The sequence below is a fragment of the Natrix helvetica genome (assembly GCF_964273705.1).
Source record: "Natrix helvetica genome assembly, chromosome: 1".
NCBI classification, from domain to species: Eukaryota; Metazoa; Chordata; class Lepidosauria; order Squamata; family Natricidae; genus Natrix; species Natrix helvetica.
Genome location: NC_138548.1, coordinates 155,967,026 through 155,988,443, shown reverse-complemented (window position 1 = coordinate 155,988,443; position 21,418 = coordinate 155,967,026). Strand labels below are relative to the sequence as shown.

General features: G+C 41.6%; 2 protein-coding genes across 7 annotated transcripts in view; one reads left to right on the top strand and one right to left on the bottom strand.

Moving 5' to 3' along the window:
* The window catches only part of CD302 (CD302 molecule), a 31,428-nt gene that overhangs the window by 7,220 nt on the left and 2,790 nt on the right, over positions 1-21,418 (top strand). Inside the window, exons 4-6 of one of the 2 annotated variants that reach the window (XM_081936068.1) lie at positions 4,281-4,454; positions 11,586-11,612; positions 13,292-14,096. In XM_081936068.1, the coding sequence (XP_081792194.1) occupies positions 4,281-4,454; positions 11,586-11,612; positions 13,292-13,476 (386 nt within the window). In that variant the 3' untranslated portion in view covers positions 13,477-14,096. Of the gene's footprint in view, positions 1-4,280; positions 4,455-11,585; positions 11,613-13,291; positions 14,097-21,418 lie in introns of those variants that run through there. The other variant, XM_081936069.1, reaches the window with a different exon arrangement.
* MARCHF7 (membrane associated ring-CH-type finger 7) overlaps positions 16,538-21,418 on the bottom strand; it is a 28,410-nt gene continuing 23,529 nt past the window's right edge. For 4 of the 5 annotated variants that reach the window (XM_081936064.1, XM_081936065.1, XM_081936063.1 and 1 more), the window contains 3 exons: positions 20,790-20,903; positions 19,147-19,195; positions 16,538-17,429 (listed from right to left, as the gene is read on the bottom strand). In XM_081936064.1, coding sequence (XP_081792190.1) covers positions 17,365-17,429; positions 19,147-19,195; positions 20,790-20,903 — 228 coding nt within the window. In that variant the 3' untranslated portion in view covers positions 16,538-17,364. The remainder of the gene's footprint in view (positions 17,430-19,146; positions 19,196-20,789; positions 20,904-21,418) is intronic. The other variant, XM_081936062.1, reaches the window with a different exon arrangement.

Below are 21,418 nucleotides of genomic sequence, written 5' to 3'. Positions count from 1 at the left end.
TACACACAAACTAACTTTTTAAGATCTAAAAACCATCTAAAAACATCTTATGAAGAGTCTCTATCAAATTTTATTCTTGCATAAATTATCATTTCTTACCCAAATTTTTTTCCGTATTCCCATCATTATTAAAAACTATTGTAAATCCTCCCATTTACCGTCTCTATCTATATTTTATGCCCTAATGTTCTTAATTATACTTATATAATCTCCCAATTAAAATTGTAATATAAACTCCTAAATATGTAACCTTTTTTATTATCTCACATCCTATTAATTTTTCTAATTCTTCTTTTGGATTTATCCTGGATCGTGAAACGCTTGTAGTATTCCATTCCTTGTTTCCCTAATAACAAAGTAAATTACATTATCTCTTGATAGTTGTCTCTGTCTGACGATCCATGAACTAACCCGATAATTTTTTTCAACCTGCCAGCCATATTCTGCTTTTAGTTCACTAGTTAACTGAGTGAAAGCTTCTACAAAAATTTCTTTCAAATTTACTTCGTTATATTCTTTCAAAACTCTTATTCTCAAAACAAATTCCATCACTGTGTATTGTATCATTGTAACTTCTGCCTCTTTTCAATCTTGATTTGAAGCTCATCGACATTGTTCTCCAATTTCTTGGAGATAGGGTGATTTCTTCCACCCTATCACCCAATGATGTTGCAAAAACAAACTAGCCCTTAAACACATCCACTGTAGCCTCTCTTATTTGTGGACTACGGGCTTGAATTAAGTCCTTAATTTCTGACATTTCATCAGACACATTTTTAAGGGCAGTTGCAATCCCCTCCTGCAAAAACAAAACTTGTGCCTCCAAAGCGCCCTGGAGAGCTTCAAATGTCACCATTTGTGTATCCGTTCCAGCACTCTTAGAGGCACTTGTATTGGTTTGTTTTAAAAGCATTTCTGAATATCCAAATCACACTTTCCAGCAACCAACTTATTGAGTCCAGAAAGTCCACTTAATCCCCAAGCTTGTTAAATCTTGTAACTTTAGACATGAGCTCTTGAGACTTTTAGCGACGATAACAAACAATTAAGAAATACTTTCCTTTTAAGTTTCGCTTTGATCACACCCTTTGACTTGCAGACGCCATCTTTATTACCCTTTGTTCTTTTCAATTTTCACAGAAGGAAGTAAAACTGCATCGGAGTTAAGATTTGTGCTCGCAGTTATAAAAAATCCCGTACTTGCTTTGCCTGCTTTTTATTGAAATGTAGATAAGCATTGATTGCAGAGGGTGGTCGCGACGTTTTGTTTCTGCTGCAGCAGAAGCGTCCCGAGATGCAGAGCTTTGTTGGGCTGCTGGAGAGCTACCTTTCTCACCACATAATTACTCCTGAGGGTTTATGGGGGGCTCTACCCGAAATGCCCGGCAGCTCTCCTCCCCCTCTTTTCCCGAGGGAGGAGTTTTCAAGCCGCTTGACAGCCGGTTTGCACTTAAACACGATCTCGAGGCTGGCGTTCCCAAAGAAACGTCTTCCAATGCCTACGGTTCCACCCGGAAGTCCAATCTATGCTTAATCTTGTTAAAACCTTCCAAATTAAAGCAGCAGTGTTTGTTAGCTGGAGATAATGGCACAATTTCAACAGCAGAAAGAAATTTTAAGTCTGCAAAAGATATTCTCAGAAATACAGAATCAAACACATATGAGAGGATAGAGATGAAGTTGGAAGACTTAAGAGTATCTAACAGTAAAATATGACGAAGAAGTTGGAGATGTTTATCAAATGGAAAAAGTGGTGGTAAAAATCCTAAAAATCGAAGAGGAAAATGAATATAAAGAAATTAAAATTGCTGATATTTATGGTGATTGGTTTGTCTTTGAAAATGGAAAGAGTGGAATACAGAAAGAGGAATTAAATGGAGGGGAAATCTACCCCAGATGGCAAGATACAGAAGATGAAAAAACAAAAGAATTTATGGATTTAAAGAGAGAAATTTTATTAGCAATATCATTGATAACACTACCGACAAAGATAAGCTGATTAAGGAAACAGAAGAAGGGCATCAAAATTACATGATAGATTTTTATAAGCAAGGAGTTGTTAAGAGGAGTCCATACAAAGTTGATTAAGGAGATGATTAGAGGACTGACACCACAAATGGCAGAAAATATGAGACTGTTTTGCTACTGGAAAGATACAGGTTGATAGATGGAAGAGTATAATTTAAAACTAGTTAAACTTAGTGAAATTTAGTGACGATAGTTAAATAATTGATAATGATAATAATGTATACAATGTGTAGTGTTATGATAAGTAATAATTGGATATGAATATTGAATGGTACCCATGAAAGGAAGATTAGAAATCCTTTAGGATTATATATAAAGGTTAACAAAAAAGAACTAAGTTAGGTACAGTTAAGTGTTGATTATTAGGGGGGAAATGTTATGATACATGATATAGTTAAATAAAGGAGGGATAATGATAACGTATATACAGGTATGGGTACAACATAAGGAAATTGGATGTAAATTGTAAACAGTGGTTTGGAAAGGAGGATTAGAAAACTTTGTTATTAAATATTATGTTTAGCTAGAATAGGATATAAGGATTCAGTGTGATTGGAGGATTTTAGAAATAGTAAATAAAATGCCAGTATGTGGTTATGTATTAAATCTTGGTATATTTTATGATGAAGGACATTTAAACAATTATAGTCAAATGAAAATAGAGGTGTGATGGTAACATGTATAAATATGTGAGTTAAAATACTTGAGTTAATATGAATTATGTTTGTTGACTGTGGAAGAGATGCACGAAAGCCTTTTTGTAGCCAACTGATACACTTTCTACAGTATGTAAAGGAGGATGTCTTGTGTTTGTTTTGAAATAAAAAAAATATTTAAAAAAAATTAAAAAAAGCTTTCTAGATATAATTTCAAGAACTCTCTTGTTCTGGTCTATGGAGATTCTCAGTCATCCAGGTCATTGTTGTCCCAAAAGTACTTTTTCAAGAGGCAACTGGACTTTCTGGTTTTTCTTTGAAGTCGTTTCGCTTCTCACCCAAGAAGCTTCTTCAGCTCTGACTGACTCTTCCCTGCCATTCAGTCAGAGCTGAAGAAGCTTCTTGGATGAGAAGCAAAACGACTTCAAAGAAAAAATAGTAAGTCCAGTTGCCTCTTGAAAAAGCAGCTTTGCATCTCTTGTTCCGGGTTTGGAAAATGGGCCTTATGGAATTCAGAGAGAATTGTGAATGCAAAGCCTAGAGCAGTGATGGCGAACCTTTTTTGGCTCGCGTGCCACAAGTGGGGGGAGCACAGGGGGGTCGAGTGCGGGCGTGCTGCACCCATAATGCAATGCGCGACCCCCCCAGTGCGCATGCGTGCACAACGCGCCCCCCCATTTTTACATGCTTTTTTCGCCCTCCCCAGGCTCCAGGGGCTTTATAGGAGCCTGGGGAGGGTAAAAAGAGCCTCCCCCGACCCCCCGGAGGCCCTACGGAGGCTTCAGGGACCATCCGGAGGCTTCCCTGAAGCCTTTGGAGCGCTTAAAACCACCCTCCGAGCAAACCGGAAGTGACTTCCGGGTTGCTCGGAAGGTCGTTTTAAGCGCTCCGAAGGCATCAGGGAAGCCTCGGACGGTCCCTGAAGCCTTTGGAGTGCTTAAAACCACCCTCTGAGCAAACCAGAAGTTGCTCGGAGGGTCGTTTTAAGCGTTCCGAAGGCTTCAGGGACGGTCCCTGAAGCCTCCGGGGGGGGGCAGGGGAGGCTCTTTTCGCCCTCCCCAGGCTCCTATAAAGCCTCTGGAGCCTGGGGAAGGCGAAAAATAGCTTTTAAAAAGGTGAAATAAGCTGGCCAGCGCGCGCATGCACGCTGGCCAGCTGAAAGGGCAGCGCCTCGCGTGCCCTGACAAATGGTTCCGCGTGCCACTTGTGGCATGCGTGCCATAGGTTCGCCATCACTGGCCTAGAGGAACACTACCAGGGGTACAGAATGAATACAGTGGCTGAGGCCTCTTCAATGAGTGCAAGAAAAGTGAAATAGGATGAGACTTTTACCGGGAGGGAATCTTAAGTTTTATCTGCTATTGATCAAAGGTATCACTGTTATTCATAAAGGGCTGTCCCTGGCCATCATTGTACCAGAACTAATGTATTTAAGGAAGGCAATGGGGAAAAATCCCTCCCTAAAGCATTCTACTGTTTAAATTAAATTAAATTAAAACCACTTATTAACAAATAGTCAAGTCAATGTAGGTTTTTACTTTGGCTCATGTTTATGAAGCAAACAAAAATAAATTGATATCTGCTCTATTATTACAGATGATATTTTCAAATGGTATGATGATTCCAAAGTGAATTTTACAAACTGGATAGAGGAAGACAGTAACAATGAACTTCTAAACACTTGTGCTACTATGCATACAGCTTCAGGTGGATGGGAAAAAGTCTCCTGCGAACACCTTCCACTGACTAAGATCCTGTGTGAAACCACTGGTATGTAAGAGCCATGCTACATTGCCTCAAAAATGCTACAGTATTGACGTTTTTCTATTATAGGAGAGGAATTTCACAGGCTTTGGAAGGGCTTTCAAATAGAGAAAACTCCTGCTGTTATTTACCTCCTCTTCAAAACACACTGGGGCTCTTCATCAATTACCAGTCATCATGGTCATTAAACTTAATCCCAGTGTCATTTTATTCCTGTACTGGTCATGTATGCAGTATAATTATGATAACACTAATTAGATGCAAATGAATTCTTCAAGAGAAACTGGAAACAGTACGCTATCTTGCTACTGGGCTTTTCACATAGCAGAATACACAAGAAAAATTACCTACTTGCTTCCCTGTTAAGGAGCTTAGTCCCAACTCTGGTAGGGTTATTGCTAAATGTCTTCCCCATTACCAGATTTAGGAAACAAATTCTTTTGATTATTCCTACTGCAGGCGTAATTAGGATGAGCATTGTTTTTAAGAAAGCAGTTGCCAAAGATTAATTTGGTTTGTGTGTTTCCTGATTCCAGCACTGAAACTGAACAGACTTCCAAGACTTCAAGATTCACATTCTAGGTTTTATCAAGTTTTAACTTGATAAAGTTAATAAAAATGAACTGTGCCTTTCCTATCTATCAAAATTCTTATCGGTGGTGATATACTCTCAGGCTATCAGCGCAATGCTGTTTTTTCCTTTCTGTGGGCGGAATCATTCTCTTGGGAAAATGACCTGGGAAGGATTTTTGCTTGTGAGATTTTTAGAGGATACTTTATTCATTATTATGGTGTTCAATCTATGATCAATATATAATTCATTTACAATGAAAGCAAGAGGTTATCTGCCCTTTTAGAAATTATGCAAATCATATTCCAGTCATTTCCTATTCACAAACACATCCAGTCATATGGTATAGTATCTGGTTTACTATGCTAACACATGAATAAACACCAGAATCAAACTACAGTCAGTAGGCCTCTGTGGATGAACAGTACTGTACCTGCATTTGAATACCCATCTAATTTACATCCACAATTTCCAATCTCAAGGAGGTCCCAGCACAGAAATTACTTCAACTGGATTTTACACACATATTCACTCACACACTTTTGAATGACCGTTGGCTTACCTGAATGGTCTTTCTCTAGGCGCTGCTTGGAGTGTCCAAGCACGGGTTAACATCAGCTTGCTGCCCAAGGACTGAGTTCGAATTCTTGTAGCTCCGCCTCTTGCTCCCCTCAGAGGCTCAGTTTTAAAAACTCAGTCGCCCTACAGGACGCAATTTGGGGAGATCCAGTCCTTGAGCAGCAGACTGGACCCTCTGGTTAGTGTAGTTTGCTCCATTTAAGTAAAATTTCAAGTTTAGTTAGCTCCTAGATAGAAGTTTGTTGTTTTTTAGTATTTTTCCTGTATTTTTTCGAGTTTTACAGTTTGAATTTCGCGCGCGAGCCAGGCTGCCTGGAGCGCGACTCGCTTCTCGCAGCGACGAGAGCTATCGCACTGGAGGGGGTTCGTTTGGCGGCTGCCGACGAACAGCTGGGGAGTAGGTAGGAGTCTAGGACCCCAGAGCACAGCATTAGGCTGTAGCCTTTTCCCCCGGTGCCGCTCCAGGCGTGAAAACGCGAACGGCGGCCATTTTTTATTCAAAATTTTGGCACGCTTTTTTTGCCGGGGCTTTTAGCCTCATCGCGTTGCCTGCGCTCTCTGCAGATCGTCGCAGTAGGAATTGAAGAGGACCAGCGCAGGGTCTCCTGACTGGGTCTCTTCCCTCCAGACCTACAAAGCGGCCGCAGGGGTTCTTTTGGTCATCCAGACCATTCACCCTTGCCTTCTTCAGCGCGGATCTGCTGGCTTCCAGCCTCATCTCAGCCGGATCCGTTTTCCAGCCACCACTTGCCTACAGCACGAGGTTCCCAGCGATGCAAGCCTCAGATTCTACAGCACCTCAGCCATCGGGAAGGATTCCCAACGCTATGGAGAAGCAAGTGGATCAGCAGGCTGGCCCACCAGCAGCTAAACGCAGCAGGACCAACCCTGCTGCTAAAGGTGAAGGGGTGGGATGCCCAGCTAAGGGGAAGGCTCCTAAAGCCAAGCAGCCTTCTAAGGCTGAGGAGAGACTAGCTGCTAGGAGGCAGAGGGCCCTTGAAAAGCAATTCCAGAAGGCCCAATCTGTCCAGCAGGCCCTTCCCCCAGCTCCTACTCCTGGGGAGGAAGGGGTTCCTGTTCCATCCACCTCCCAGCAAGGGATACTTCCCTCCCTTCCAGGGGAAAGGGAGGAATTTGATTTTTCCCCTAATCCTTCCAGGGCCTCTATGGGTTCCCCAGGCCATTCCCTGGCAGCAGAATACCTTGATGAGGCAGACTCCCTGGTAGAGGAGGGTTCCTTCATCTATTCAGTAGCTGGGCCAGATACTCCTCAGGCCCATGATCTTCCTTTGCCCAAAAGCATGCAGGAGGTGGTGCCAGAGGCCATTACTCGGGGTATCACTGATGGGATGATGCAGCTGGCATCTAAACTCCCCTTTGCCTCTGCTAATCCCAGTAAGGGAAAACCGGCTAGGGCACAGGGGCCTCCAGCTAGGGAGGCCTCACCTGCCCCCTCAGGCATCAGTGAGGTTTCTGATTCAGCGTGATGCTCCAGACCTCTCTGAGGATGAAAATCCTACACCAGAAACCCCCCCCCCTCTCTGGGTCTTTTTAACTCTTCCATGTTTCGGGCTATCCTGACCAAGGCCCGGGCTGCAGGACCCCAAATGGGCCTTCCAGCCCCTACGCCCAAACCTGTCTCAGATCAGACATCCATGGAGACCATCGGTCCCCAGGACCCAGGGGCAGGGCTTTTCAACGAGGTTTCTCCTCCTCTAGACTTGGTTCCAGCCCCTCAGCTGTTCCTCGATATTATCCAACGCCAATGGGCCCAGCCTGGCTCCTTGGCAAACCCCAGTGGGAACGACAAGAAGTTATATACCATGGAGGAACCTCTGGAGGAGCTCCTAAAGCTCCCCCAGGTTGATGACCCCATCATGTCCCTTACCTCTAATTCGGTCCTCCCTGCTGAATTACTGGAGGGGCTCAAGGCAGAGGACAAGAGGGCTGAGTCGTCTTCCCTCAAGACGCATATGGCCACTGCTTGGGCCATGAGAGCATCTTCTGCCTCTTCCTACTTCGGAAGGGCAGCTCTCTTTTGGCTCCGCAAACTGTTGTCCGGCCTACCGGCTGGGGACACTAAAATGAGACAGAACGTGAATAAGATCATAGCAGCCATAGAATACTCTGCTGATGCCTCACTTAGTGCCACCAAGTTTTCCTCCAGGGCATTAGCCGCCAATGTGACCTCACGTTGCCTGCTGTGGCTCCGCCCCTGGCAGGCAGATGTCAAGGCAAAGTGGAAGCTGGCTTCCACTCCCTTTAAGGGTGGGAAACTTTTTGGGGAAGCTTTGGATTCCTTTCTGATTGAATCCAAGGATAAGCGCAAGGTACTCCCAGCCATGACCAAGAAAACTGAACGCAAGGGCCAGCCCTTTCGTAGGGGTTCCTTTCGGGGTTCCGAGCCTTCCACCTCCTCAGGTGGTCCTGGCCGTCCCTTTTCCCAGTCACAGGAACGTTCCCAGGACAGACCATCCTACAGGGATAGAAATAGGCAACAGGGCTACCGTAAACCTTCCCGAGGGGGGTTCTCCAACCGCCCCTTCCGGAAATCCAAGTGACCGTCACAGGGACCCTCCCATAGGCGGCCGTCTCCAACTCTATGCCGCCCAGTGGGAGGAGACCACGACGGATGCGTGGATCCTCAACACGGTCCGTCACGGCCTGACCCTGGACTTCCTTTCCCCCCCTCCAAGATCCCGGGTTCGCTGCCCCACTCCCAGGTCACCTCACAAGCTCCAACTAATGAGGGCGGAGATAGACCACCTTTTAGAGATAGCGGCCATAGAAAGGGTACCCGAGGGTCAGGAAGGCACAGGCTTCTATTCCATCCTGTTCCTAGTCCCCAAGCCATCGGGAGGGGTGCGGGCAATTTTGGACCTCAAGCGACTCAACAAACATCTAGAGTACAAACGCTTCGAGATGCAGTCCCTGCAGACCATCCTGGGTTGCATCAGACAGAGAGACCTCTTGACTTCGATAGACCTGAAGGAGGCGTACCTGCACGTACCAATTCACCCGGCGCATCGCAGGTTCCTGAGGTTCCAGTTTGCCAACCAGCATTTTCAGTACAGAGCCCTTCCCTTCGGACTCTCATCGGCCCCACGCACCTTCACCAAACTGCTGGCCGCCATCGCAGCTCACCTGCGCTCAATTCCAGTGAGGCTGGAATGCTACCTGGACGACATCCTTATCCACTTGTCATCCAGGGAGCAGGCACAGCAGGACCTCAACACCACCATTCAGGTCTTGCAACAGCACGGCTTCTTGGTCAACCTGGCCAAGAGCCATCTCAACCCGACCCACAGGATCCAGCATCTCGGCACCATCATCGACTCGGAATCCTGCAAGGTCTTCCTCACACAAGAGAGAGTGGACAGCATCAGATCCCTCGTGCGGAAGATCCGGTCCACCAGGTCAGCAACGGTAGTTTCCCTCTCCCAACTGCTAGGGAAGCTGGTGTCCTGCATTTCGGTGGTCCCGTGGGCATGCCTCCATGCGAGGGACCTCCAGTGGTTCCTGCTGCCTCTCCAGAGACGCATGGCCAGCAACTCCAAGAGGGTGATACGTCTCCCTCCCAAGGTAATTCGTTCCCTTCGGTGGTGGCAGTCGGATGCTCTCCTGAAGGGCTCCTACTTCAAGGAGCCAGAGCGCCTGGTCATCACGACGGATGCCAGTCTCTTCGGGTGGGGGGCGCACCTTCAGAACCAGGTGATCCAAGGCAGATGGTCGCCAGCGGAGCTCGCCCACAACATAAACTGGCTAGAGCTCCGGGCTGCCAGACTGGCCCTGCGGCATTTCCTCCAGCTGGTCAGGGACAAAGATGTGCTGGTCCTGACCGACAACATCGCCACGAAAGCATACATCAATCATCAGGGCGGCACACGATCCCTTGCTCTGATGACAGAGGCGGAGTCCCTGGGTCGGTGGGCGGAACGGCACCTCAGGTCCCTGCGGGCGGACCACATCTCGGGGGAGGACAACGCGACTGCAGACTGGCTCAGCAGATCCACCATCCAGAACACAGAGTGACGCCTTCACCCAGAACTGTTCCGTCAGCTGTCTCTGCGATTCGGCCTTCCAGTCGTCGACCTCTTCGCGTCTCCGGCCAACGCCCAGTTACCCAGGTACTTCACGAGGTTCCAGTGCCCAGGGGCGGAAGGCACGGATGCTCTTCGCTCTCGCTGGCCCCCGGGCCTGCTGTACGCCTTCCCGCCTCTGCCGCTAATCCCACAGGTCATCGGGAAGATTCTGGCAGAGGGAGCAGAGATACTGCTGGTGGCTCCTCACTGGCCGAGGAGATCCTGGTTTGCCGACCTGATCAGTCTCTCAGTGTCTCGTCCCTGGCGCATTCCTCAGGACCGCATATCCCTCAGCCAAGGGGCCATCCAACACCCGGAACCCCAGTGGCTGAAACTTGCCGTGTGGCACTTGAAGGGGAGATCCTGAGGCTCAGCGCATATTCGGATAAGGTGATCCGCACCATCCAGGCATCCAGACGTCCATCAACGGTCAGAATTTATGAAGCTACCTGGTCGGCCTTCTCTCGCTGGTGCCTTCAACACCAGATCTCTGCCACTTCTGCCACCGTTCCCCAAGTTCTGGACTTCTTGCAGGACGGTCTTGACAGGGGTCTGGCACCCAATACTCTCAAATGCCAGACTGCCGCCTTGGCCTCCATCCTGTCTACAGGGTCGCACCTGCCCCTCAGCAAACACCCGCAGGTGCGCAATTTCCTCAAAGGAGCCACCAATCTGTCTCCTCCTACCATCCACAGATATCCTACCTGGGACTTGTCCGTGGTGCTGCATTCTCTGTCCGGGCCACCATTTGAGCCTCTTCGGACAGTTGGACTACGTCACCTGACCCTCAAGACGACATTCCTCATTGCCATCACTTCGGCACGCCGGATCTCTGAACTGGCAGCCTTGTCAGTCAGAGAGGACCTTTGCGTCATCCACTCCGACAGAGTGATATTACGACTGGACCTGGCATTCATACCAAAAATCAACAGCGTTTTCCACCGCTCGCAGGAGGTGATCCTCCCGGACTTTTGTCCGCATCCCAAACACTCCAGGGAACGTGAGTGGCATAAGCTGGACGTCCGCCGTGCCCTGCGGATCTACATGAAAAGAACAGCTCCTTTCCGCAAGTCGGAGGCCCTCTTTGTGTCCTTTCAACCTGCCACCATGGGTAAGAAGGTCACCTCCGCTACAGTAGGGCGCTGGATAAGGGCGTGTATCCAGCTGGCCTACGAACATCAGGGCAGGCCGGCGCCTCCTCGTATCACTGCACACTCGACAAGAAGTGCTGCCACATCGGCTGCATGGGCCACCCAAGCATCCATTGAGGACATCTGCCGGGCTGCTACGTGGTCAGGCCCGTCACCGTTTGTCAAGCATTATAGACTGGACACCCTTGCCTCGGCTGAGGCAGCCTTTGGGAGAAGAGTTCTGCAGAGGGTTGTGGCTAGCCCCGCGCCCGTGAACAGTTCTTCCCTCCCTGGGGGATCATAGCTTTGGCATGTCCCGTGCTTGGACACTCCAAGCAGCGCCTAGGAGAATGACCGTTGGCTTACCTGAATGGTCTTTCTCTAGGCGCTGCGGGAGTGTCCAACCCCACCCTATCAGGGGTCGCGGGGTAGTTCTCCATTGGACTTGGCCTATTGCATTGACAGTTCCTTTGGACCACTCCTTTCGTTTTTAAAACTGAGCCTCTGAGGGGAGCAAGAGGCGGAGCTACAAGAATTTGAACTCAGTCCTTGGGCAGCAAGCTGATGTTAACCCGTGCTTGGACACTCCAAGCAGCGCCTAGGAGAATGAGCAGGTTTTTCAGGTTTGATATTGATCACTGTTATTTGGTCAGAAAGTGGCTATTGCCAACTATTGGACAGTAATTATTTTCACTACTTCTCTATGAGATAGTAAAATGTATGTATGTATGTATGTAATTAATATGTTCTTATTTTTTCCTTTGCATGTTGCTAGTTCTTTATGAAAAGACACGCTTATTTGGTGAGTAATCTTTTTTTTTCTTTATATTGTAATGAAAGAGTGCTAAGATAGTGTCTTATTATTTCAGTTTCCTTTTTCAGGAAATAACATTTGAGTTATCATGGATTGGTTCCATGTGTGGATATCATTAATAGCAGGTCCATCAATGTAATTTAGCCATGACTAATTTAATTCATCCCACTGATTTTAATAGACCTTTTCTAAGCAAGGAATTATCGTTGTGTATTCTATTTGGATATGCAAGAAGCCATATTAAAGATATCCATTCACTGTTAAATGTCACTGATTCCACACATTTTTGTTGCCATTTGTCTGGTACATGTTGGATGATTTGTTTATATCATGGAGACAGGCCCACTGGAAGCTGAATCGGTCAGGATCACACGGAAAATCAGAGCTCCGTAAAGACAATAACTCAACCATTTTTCAAGCTTATTAAAATTCTTATTAAACTAATTAAATTGTTAGGGTGAAAATGGTAAAATTATACTTGGTGCATTCTAAAATGGAAAATGTGAGCATAAGGAAGATAGTTTTGCGTGTATCTGAAGCAGCATGATGAAACATGCTTCAATGGTAGAAGTTACAGTACTTACCACATACACAAGAAGTAATACAGGTAGTTCTTAACTTACAATTGAATGCAAAATTTTCGTTGTTAAATAACACAGCTGAGTTATGTTCCATTTTATGGCCTTTTTGCCAGAGTTGTTAAGGGAATCACTGCAGTTGTTAAGTAAATCATGCAGTCATTAAGCAAATCTGGCTTCCCCCACTGACTTTGGTTGTCAGAAGCTACCTAAGGGTACAAATGGTGCTCCCATGACCCTGGGATAGTGCAACTGTCTTAAGTACATGCCAACCCAACCCAATTGGGTTGCCAAACACCCAAACTTTGATCACATGACTATGGGGATGCTGCAACAGTTGTAAGTGTAAAAATCGATCATAAATCACTTTGTTCAGTGTCATTGTCACTTCAAATGATCACTAAATAAATTGTTGTAATCTTTGGACAATGCAGGCTGCCTCGGTTAAGAAACAGAGATAAGAACTGCCCCTTAGAGTCAGACACGATGGGACAGGGAAACCTTTCTCTTTTTTAAAGTTGAGGACCATCTATAATAGAAAGTAATAAGTGACATGGTAACATCAAAGTATTAAGGAAACATTTCTAGATCTGTTTATTATCTCAGGTAATTCCCCACATCCTAGAGAACTAGGATTGTGGTCCATTGACCTGTATCTGCTCTATCTAAGAGCCGTGGTGTCGCAGTGTGTTAGAATGAAGTATTGCAGGCTAATTCTGCAGACTGCAAGCAGGTTGAATCTCACCAGGCTCAAGGCTGACTCAGCCTTCCATTCTTCCGAGGTGGGTAAAATGAGAACCCGGATGGTTGGGGGCAGTATGCTGACTCTAAACTGCTTAGAGAGGGCTGTAAAGCACTATGAAGTGATATATATGCCTAAGTGCTAGTGCTATCTTAAAAGTCTGTGGAGATTCTCTGTAATTAAAAGATCTTAAAAGATTTACTGGATAAATAAAAAGCTGTGCATAATCCAATCAGGGAAATGGTCCAATAATATCAGAATGTTAAACAGCTGAAAAGTATTTGCAGTTGCAGAAAACAACATATCTGATTAATTATGTACTTTTCTTGTAATCTCCGACGTTTCAGAAACTGCTTGGACGAGCATCATAGTCATAATATCAACAATAACTGTGGCAATCTCTGCAGCATTTCTCTGGTTTCTTTTTCAAAGGTTATCTTCTAGACCAAGATGTAGCATACATAATTCCATCACTCAAATTCCATGTGACAATGAAACATTTTTTATAGATGAAGATGAATATTCTGCTTAAACTGTTTTCATTTAGATACTGTTACAGAAAGAGGCACTGGCACAAAAGCAATCTTCAAAACCACTATCCTCTAGTCTAATGAAATATAAACCAAATAATGTTTCTTAAATTGTTTTACATATACGAAATGATCTTCTATCTAAATGCATTTTTCAACATGCTTGATATCCTTTTAATAATATCATAGTTTAGAAATCATTTTTATCCAAAACGCCCAAAGATCCTTTGGAAGGAAGAAGCTCCTGCATTGTGCTAAATTTATTCTGGTGAGACATTGCCAACAGTCTCACAGCACTCATTTGTTTATGAAGTTCAAAATTCCAATTGTGGACTAACAGTCAAAAACTCTTTTTATCATTACCAAAATTTTAAAGTGCAGGACTTTAAAATTTTATCTTTAAGAAATGTGGAGCAACTGCAATTATGAACAATGGACAGGACAACGTATTAAAACCTTGTATCTTTATCATGAAGTCTGCTTATTCTCCTAGTGAATGTCAACTTTTTTTTTAATATTAACAAAATATGGAACGATGGCAAGGACCTTCAACATAATCCCAATCTTTTTATATATGTCTATTTTAATACTCTGTTCTTTGAAATAAAATTTTGATTATCAATATTTGCAGTTTTTGGAGCTCGAATAAAAGCGATAACTAAAACGGGCCTTTCTAGAATTGCATACATAAAGCAATTCAGTATTTACAATTAGGCTATCAATTACTGATAGGCACATCGTGTTTGGGAATTACTGCTTATCATACCAGAGACTGAATAAGAAATTGCTTAAACAACATTATTCAATGGTTGCCTCATGTTATATTATATCTAGCATTGGTCACAATTAGGCTAAAATATACATACATTTCTGTATGAATGAGCATTATATCAAAATAATCATTTGGATGGTTGAATATGTGTATCACATCTTTACTATACTAGCTGACCTTTATATGCCCCTCGGTGCCAGAGAAAAGGCCATATTTCTTAAACAGGTATAATATCCCGTACCGTCCCATCTCTCCTAAATTAGTTTTAGTCAATTTTTTCATAAACAAAAGGGAAGAGAATTTAGAAGAATGTAGCTCATAACATTGTAATTATTATTTTTTCTCTACTCGCCTTTTTTTTCCAAAATGAGGTACTAGCCTTCATAGGCAGCACTTTTCAGATTACAGCTCCCAACAGCAAATACAAAAATTTTCTATAGAACAAAATATGAAGACTCAAAATAAGTAAAAAAAATTCTTGACATTACTTGCTCTCTTTTAACTTTTCCTCAAGATTGGCCTTTGTATCTCTATTCCAGTATTTCAAAAAACAGCAGTTAACAGTAGAAGATACACAAACTCTGGACTGCAGTTTTAAAGCATTGAATAAGTGTAGAATACCTATATGGATTTGGAAAAGTTGATATTGTTTGCCAGGCTGTTAATCTTTCTTGAAGTAAAACAAAAACCTGTACTGTAGCGATCCATTGGGCTAAGGGTATCTTAGAAGAATATAGAACTTCTACATATAGTCCTTGTTTAGTGATTGCACAGGGCATATTCAGTTAAAATTGTGTTGAAGAAACAACTTTTCAACCAATAGTTGTATTTACAATCTTTGCAGCTCTGTAAAGCAAAGGAAAGCTGAAATAAGATCATAAGCAGACTTGCAGTTTCACTCGGCAACCATTTTATTTAACAAGTTGCCAGTTCTAAATGTAGTCACTAAACAAAGACCACCTGTACTCTATTTACAATTGGGCAAAGTTGCCCACCAATGAATATCCAGCTGTATTCTATCAACTAAGATTCATAGAGGTAGTCCTTGGTTTACTATCATAATTGGGACCAGAATTTCTGTTGGTAAGCAAGGCAGTTGTTAAATGAGTTGCGCTTGATTTTACAACCTTTTTTACCACAACTGTTAAACAAATCACTTCAGTTGTTAAGTGAATCAGTTTCCCCCACTGACTTTGCTTGTCAGAAGCTGGCCAGGAAGGCCACAAATGACGATCACATCACCAAATGTCATAAATATCTATTGGTTGCCAAATGCCCAAATGTGATTGTATGACTATAAAGACGCTATGATGGTTGCAAATGCAAGGACTGGTTGTCACTTTTTTCAGCGCCATCATAACCTCAAACGGTCACTAGATGAATGGTGTAAGTCAAGGACTTTGTGTTAGGAAGAAATATTCAACTACACAGAAGTAATATGGAAAACTGTTTGAGTGCAACAAGGATTTTTTTTAGATGCAAAGAATTCTGTGAGAGCTGAAACTCTTAATGCATTAATTCTAAGTGGGATTATTATGTGGAAGGAACAAGGTAGCACAATGTACTTTGGATGACAGCTTTACGACTTTAGTTGGATCTCAAGCAACTCATTTTGAAGCGGTCAAAAGGATAAGTTAAGCAATATGAATGTATTTTATATGAATGCATCTGCAAAGACAATATTCTGAAGCTGCTGATTTGGAGTAAATAGAATATGTTCTACAGGTATTCCTTGACTTATGACCGCAATTGAGCCCAAAATTTATGGTGCTAAGTGAAACATTTGTTAAGTGAGTTTGCCCCCTTTTACTATCTTTCTGGCCACAGTTGTTAAGTGAATCACTGTAATTGTTAAATTAGTCAAACTGTTAAGTAAATCTGGCTTCCCCATTGCCTTTGCTTGTCAGAAGTCGCAAAAGGTGATCATGTTTTTCAGTGCCATTGCAACTTTGAATAGTCAGTAAACAAACTGTTGGAGGTCAAGGACTACCTGCATTCATATAAGGGGAAAAGGATGCTCTCTGTAAAGGGATCATTCTCAGAAAGTGCTTTCCTAGAAAAAATGGCAATGAATGGTTGCCAGGAAACTTGTATGGATGCAACCCTGAAATCCTAGAGCTAACCTAGGAGGAAACATTAGTCTTATGAGCAACACAGAAAATATATCCCCATTATGGTTTCACCCCAACAGATTCAATCAGCACTGACATTCTTAAACAAAACAAAATTCCTATGTGGATACAGTTTAGACTCTAAATGTTACCTTATTTTAAAGAGGTGTAGACAAACTATAGGATTGCAATTTTTATTTAACAAACAAGTGACAACACTAGAAAACACATTGATAACCAGTGCCTTAACAGTGAGTGTGGGTTCTAAAAAATGTTCATTCAGATAAATAGCTTGGTTAAGATTCTAAACCATAAGTTTTATTCCTTCCTGGAATGCTGAAATGTTTGTGTTTACTGCTGTAATTCCTCATTGGAATTTGTACATAATATTATCAAATATAATCCGCAGTTTTGAAATCAATACTTATAAAAGCCTTAATTAACACTTATTAGTAGCCCCTTGCAAGTTTATTGCTTTGAGTTAAACACTCCTCCAGAAAAACATAAGAGAAACTTAACATTAATTACAGAACCCATTCACTCCCTCATTCAATCTAGGTTGTTAACACTGGAACCAAAATGATGAGACTTCCCAATAGGTATTTTTAAGTGGTAAGTTAACAAAGAATTATCCCCTCCCCGCGACTTGAACTTGCAAAGTCATTTAACAGTTCCACTTAGTGCCGGCAGAAGAGCAAAACATGAGAAACATTTCCCAGAATTTATAACCGATTTCTGTAAGAAGTTTATACAAAAAGAATCCTTCCTTACAGATAAAAATCACACCCTTGAGAAGAAGGCATACATCGTCATACTCTGAAAGAAGAAAGATACTCTTGCAGACTGAATGAGCAATACCCAGTATCTATGGATACCAGTGTGCAACAGCAGGTTTTCTGTTTGACTCAGCAGTTCTTCAGAAATCTAATAGAATTCAGCATGGTTTACTAAATAAATGTGCACTGGTGATACTTGTGTCAGCTGAGCATTCAGCCCTTTCACTCCATTTATGCAGCATCAAAGGTCCTATCGAGATCACCATCTTCAGAATCATCATCATCATCTGAAGCTGCTGGAAGTACAGAATATAATCAGAAACTTTTATTTTCAAGGACATTATTTTTAATGTGACATAACTTATATTTATGTATGTTTGAACTCGGTGCTTCGTAATGGAGTGCTTCCCTAAACTAATATCTATGTACAACTTTAACTTGACATCTCTGAAACTAAAAATCAAAATGCACCTATGTATACTTATGCTAAAGTATACTGCTTTTAGTAAGCACATGAATGTAAAAGGATATCAAACCTTGTTTCACAAGTAATTTGAGAAAGGAGAAGGATAAAGTTTAGAAAATTAAGTAAAAATATGTAAAGCAATTATCTTTTGGTACAATTTTAATAATTCTCAATGGGAGCCTACTAATGAAATTCTTGTATACCTTCTAACAACTACAATTCTATAAAAATGTAGACACTTACTTGCCAACTCTCACAATACTGTTCTGCCCATCATTTCAATTTAACATATGTTAGCAACCTATAGGAATAGTTTGTGGTTTTTTGTTGTTTTTTTACAGCTGCACAGGTTAAGAATGATAAAGGGCCAGATTTTTATCAATGCAATAAAGTGTTCAACATCATATATGATTTTGCTTTGGTTTTCATGTGCAAGTATAGATATATGAATGGCAATATATGAATAACTTTAGCAGGCATCTTAAATACCAAAAAGACTAACAAAGGATATCTTTTCCCCAAAATCCAAATAAACCTAAACCTAAAAGAGTATGATTAAATTACATGGTTAAGATTATTATGGAATAAATGTGTTAAGGAGTAAGCCCTTTTAAAGCAAAAATCCAGATGTAGCTAGCATAAATGAATGGTCCAAATCCAACATGTCCTTAACAGGAAGCCTAAAATTGTAAATGAAGTAAATAATACCAAATAAATAAACGAGGTTTGTATTAAATACCTATATGTGTGTGAACAGGGAACAAGAAAATGATATATCACCAAGGAAAACTTTTATGGACACAAATAACGTTCATTCACAGAATATAATTCTAGTTTCTTTTATCATCACCCTAACCTATGTAATGGACGGTAGGATATGTAAGTGGGGCCTTTAGGCATAGAGATGTATAGGAAAAAGACATCAAATGTACACACAATCTAAAGAGGCAGCAGAAAAATGGGTTGGCAGTAACAAGGGTTCATTACAGCTGCTGTATCAGCAACCGTGTCTTAAAAGGAACTACCTCAAACAGACATCACCCCGTAAGATGTTTTATTAAAAATATACATTTCCCAAAAGATAATTAGATTCCTATTGAGACTATTCTTCAAAAATCTTTAGCTGAACACAATCCCAATGCCTACCTGAAAGCAAGTCTATGATCACATGTTTGAGTCAGCAAGAACAGCCTTTCTTAGGTATATAAAAACTGATCAAGGCTAACCAGGTTCTAGTAATTTCAGTGGATGGACTTTGTTTCTTTCAATTATAAATGTTAAGTATATGCATACTATGGTGAGTTTAGTTTAGTTTTTGCCATTCAAACTTTCTCAGAGAACAAAGTGCAGGGGACTTTGAAACAAGTAAACAGATTGCGTTTCCCCAGGAACCAGATTTTGAGATTTGAGTTCTTCAGGTGCCCTTACAATTTCTTCTAATTCTATCTGAAAACTGCAGGTCAACTCAGATATTTTGGTCCTTAATATTACATATAAGAACAGACTGTACTTTATCCTTTTTTAAACTTAGTAGTAAAATCACCTACTTTCAATATCATCCATGTGTGCCTGAAGAGTTCTTGCAAGATTAATAAACTAGAAGCAATGCAAAAAGGCAGTTTTAAAAGATGCAAATCACCACAGGACCTTACACCATTAAAAATCCAATACCACAATTAAATTTTTCAAGAATTCCTCATTTCTCACATATGTGAAAAGTCCCTACTGTCTACAGGAACACATCTTATGTAAAAACATGTGAACTGGTGGATTATAAATGCATTTAGACCCTCTAAAGTAGAGAAGATTGCATGCAGCAATGAGAATGGCTGTGACCCAGCGGTTCACTTTTTACATTTTTCTGTTAAGAAATGTAAGGCTGCATGCAACTGAGTCAATGCTGCTGGAATGTAAAAGCAAAAATTATGCATGATTTGAGCATGTTTTGAATTTAAATTCTCCTGGAGGTTTTAGCCTGAGCTGATGAATGGGCAAAATTAGCAACACTGCCATTCAGTTAAACATACGGTATTTAAATCTCCACCTTATAAAAAAGAACTATTTAAGAACAGAGTCTAAATATTAAGGGCACTTTCTAAATTATCAAGAATTCAAGAAAGCTGTTAAACTGCTGTAGTTCTAATAGACCAAAACATTACAAAGAAGAGTCCGTTAAATATACGTGCATATCCAATTCATATTTCATCATTTCTGATACAACTAAGTGCTTAACAATTTAGTTGCAGATTGGGATATACATTATAAAAAAAGAACAGAATATAAATAAAAGAATATCCCCACATAACATTTTCCTAAAATATATTTAAGATTTGTTCAAAATAGATATGTAGAAGCTAGAAAATGAGAAAGACAATAAAAATATTATGGTTAGTAATAATTACGACCACAATTTCTGTTGCTAAGTGAGACATTTGTTGAGTGAGCTTTACCTTATTTTATGATCTTTTTTGCCATAGCTGTTAAATTAATCACTATTCTGGTTACGATAATAACACAGTTAAGTGAATCTAGCTTCCCCATTGTCTTTGCTTATCAGAAGGTTTCAAAAAATGATCACATGTCCCTGGGACATTGCAACCGTCATAAATATGCAATGGTCACAAGTGTGGAAAATGGTGATGTCACTTTTTTCAGTACTGTTGTAACTTTGAACGGTCACTAAATGAACTGTTAAGTCAAAGACTCAACTGGACAACTGGAATATTTTCCCTACAAAGAAAAACTAGGATGTTCCCATTTTGGGAAATGGACTTAGAAAATTAAGACTTTCCTTTATTTTCAGGGGGCCAGTAAATCAGCCAATAAGATAGTTGCCAGATTACAGTAAAATACCCAAAATATATTCTGCTTTGTTGTCTATCCCAGCATACCTTTTAAAGCAGGTGTTACCTTAGCTATGTAAACCCTAAAGCAGAAAGGCTGAATTATCAACACAGCATACGTCTAGCTACTCTCTGGCCACATTCCTTTCATTGCTATGGTTTTAAATGGAACCCCTGACCTTCTTGAATGTCTTTTGGGGAGCTGTGCAGAACATTAGGAAGAAGAGCAGAAAGCGTTTGAAATTAGGCTCTTTTGGTTCTGGACATATAATATTTGAAAGAGATGGAATGTGCTTTAATTGTAGTAACAAACTGGTTCTATTACAGAAACAAGTCATATCCCTTACCCGGATACGTGTGTTGGCCTCACTTGTAGTTCCCAGCATATCTGAAAAGCGTTGTTCACACAAATGTAACAATACTACAAGGTAAAGCCCAGAACTGATAAATTCATAGTCTGCCTGGAAAGAGAAGGCATTAGAAGTCAGATACTCAAGCTTTCCAAAATATATACTGTGTTTTCATGATTATGTTCCCCTTGATCCCAGGGGTACAATTACTTCAGACTTGGATCTGAACATTCTTGAACATTTGAAGAAATAACTCATCCAATCATACTTCCTGATGATTCTTCATTTCAATTTACTGGCTAGTTCTCCATTCCAGTAATTATTGTGAGAAATCATTTGAGTAAGGGGAGGGTTGAGAGCTATAGAATTTACATCAACTGTTTTGAAGTCCGTGTTGCTAAACAAGCAATGCCTTTAATACCCAAGTTCACAATCTGATGTTCAAATTTAAACAGTTATAAAAAGTGAGATCCAAATATTAGACAGTACATTTCAACTATTCTAACTGGAAAATTAATACTGTTTAGCATTTATGAGAAATAAAACCCGATCCATTGGTATATAAGAAAGTAATTAAGAAAGAAAAGAAAAGATCTGGGGAACCAATCAGAAAAAGACCCTTGGAT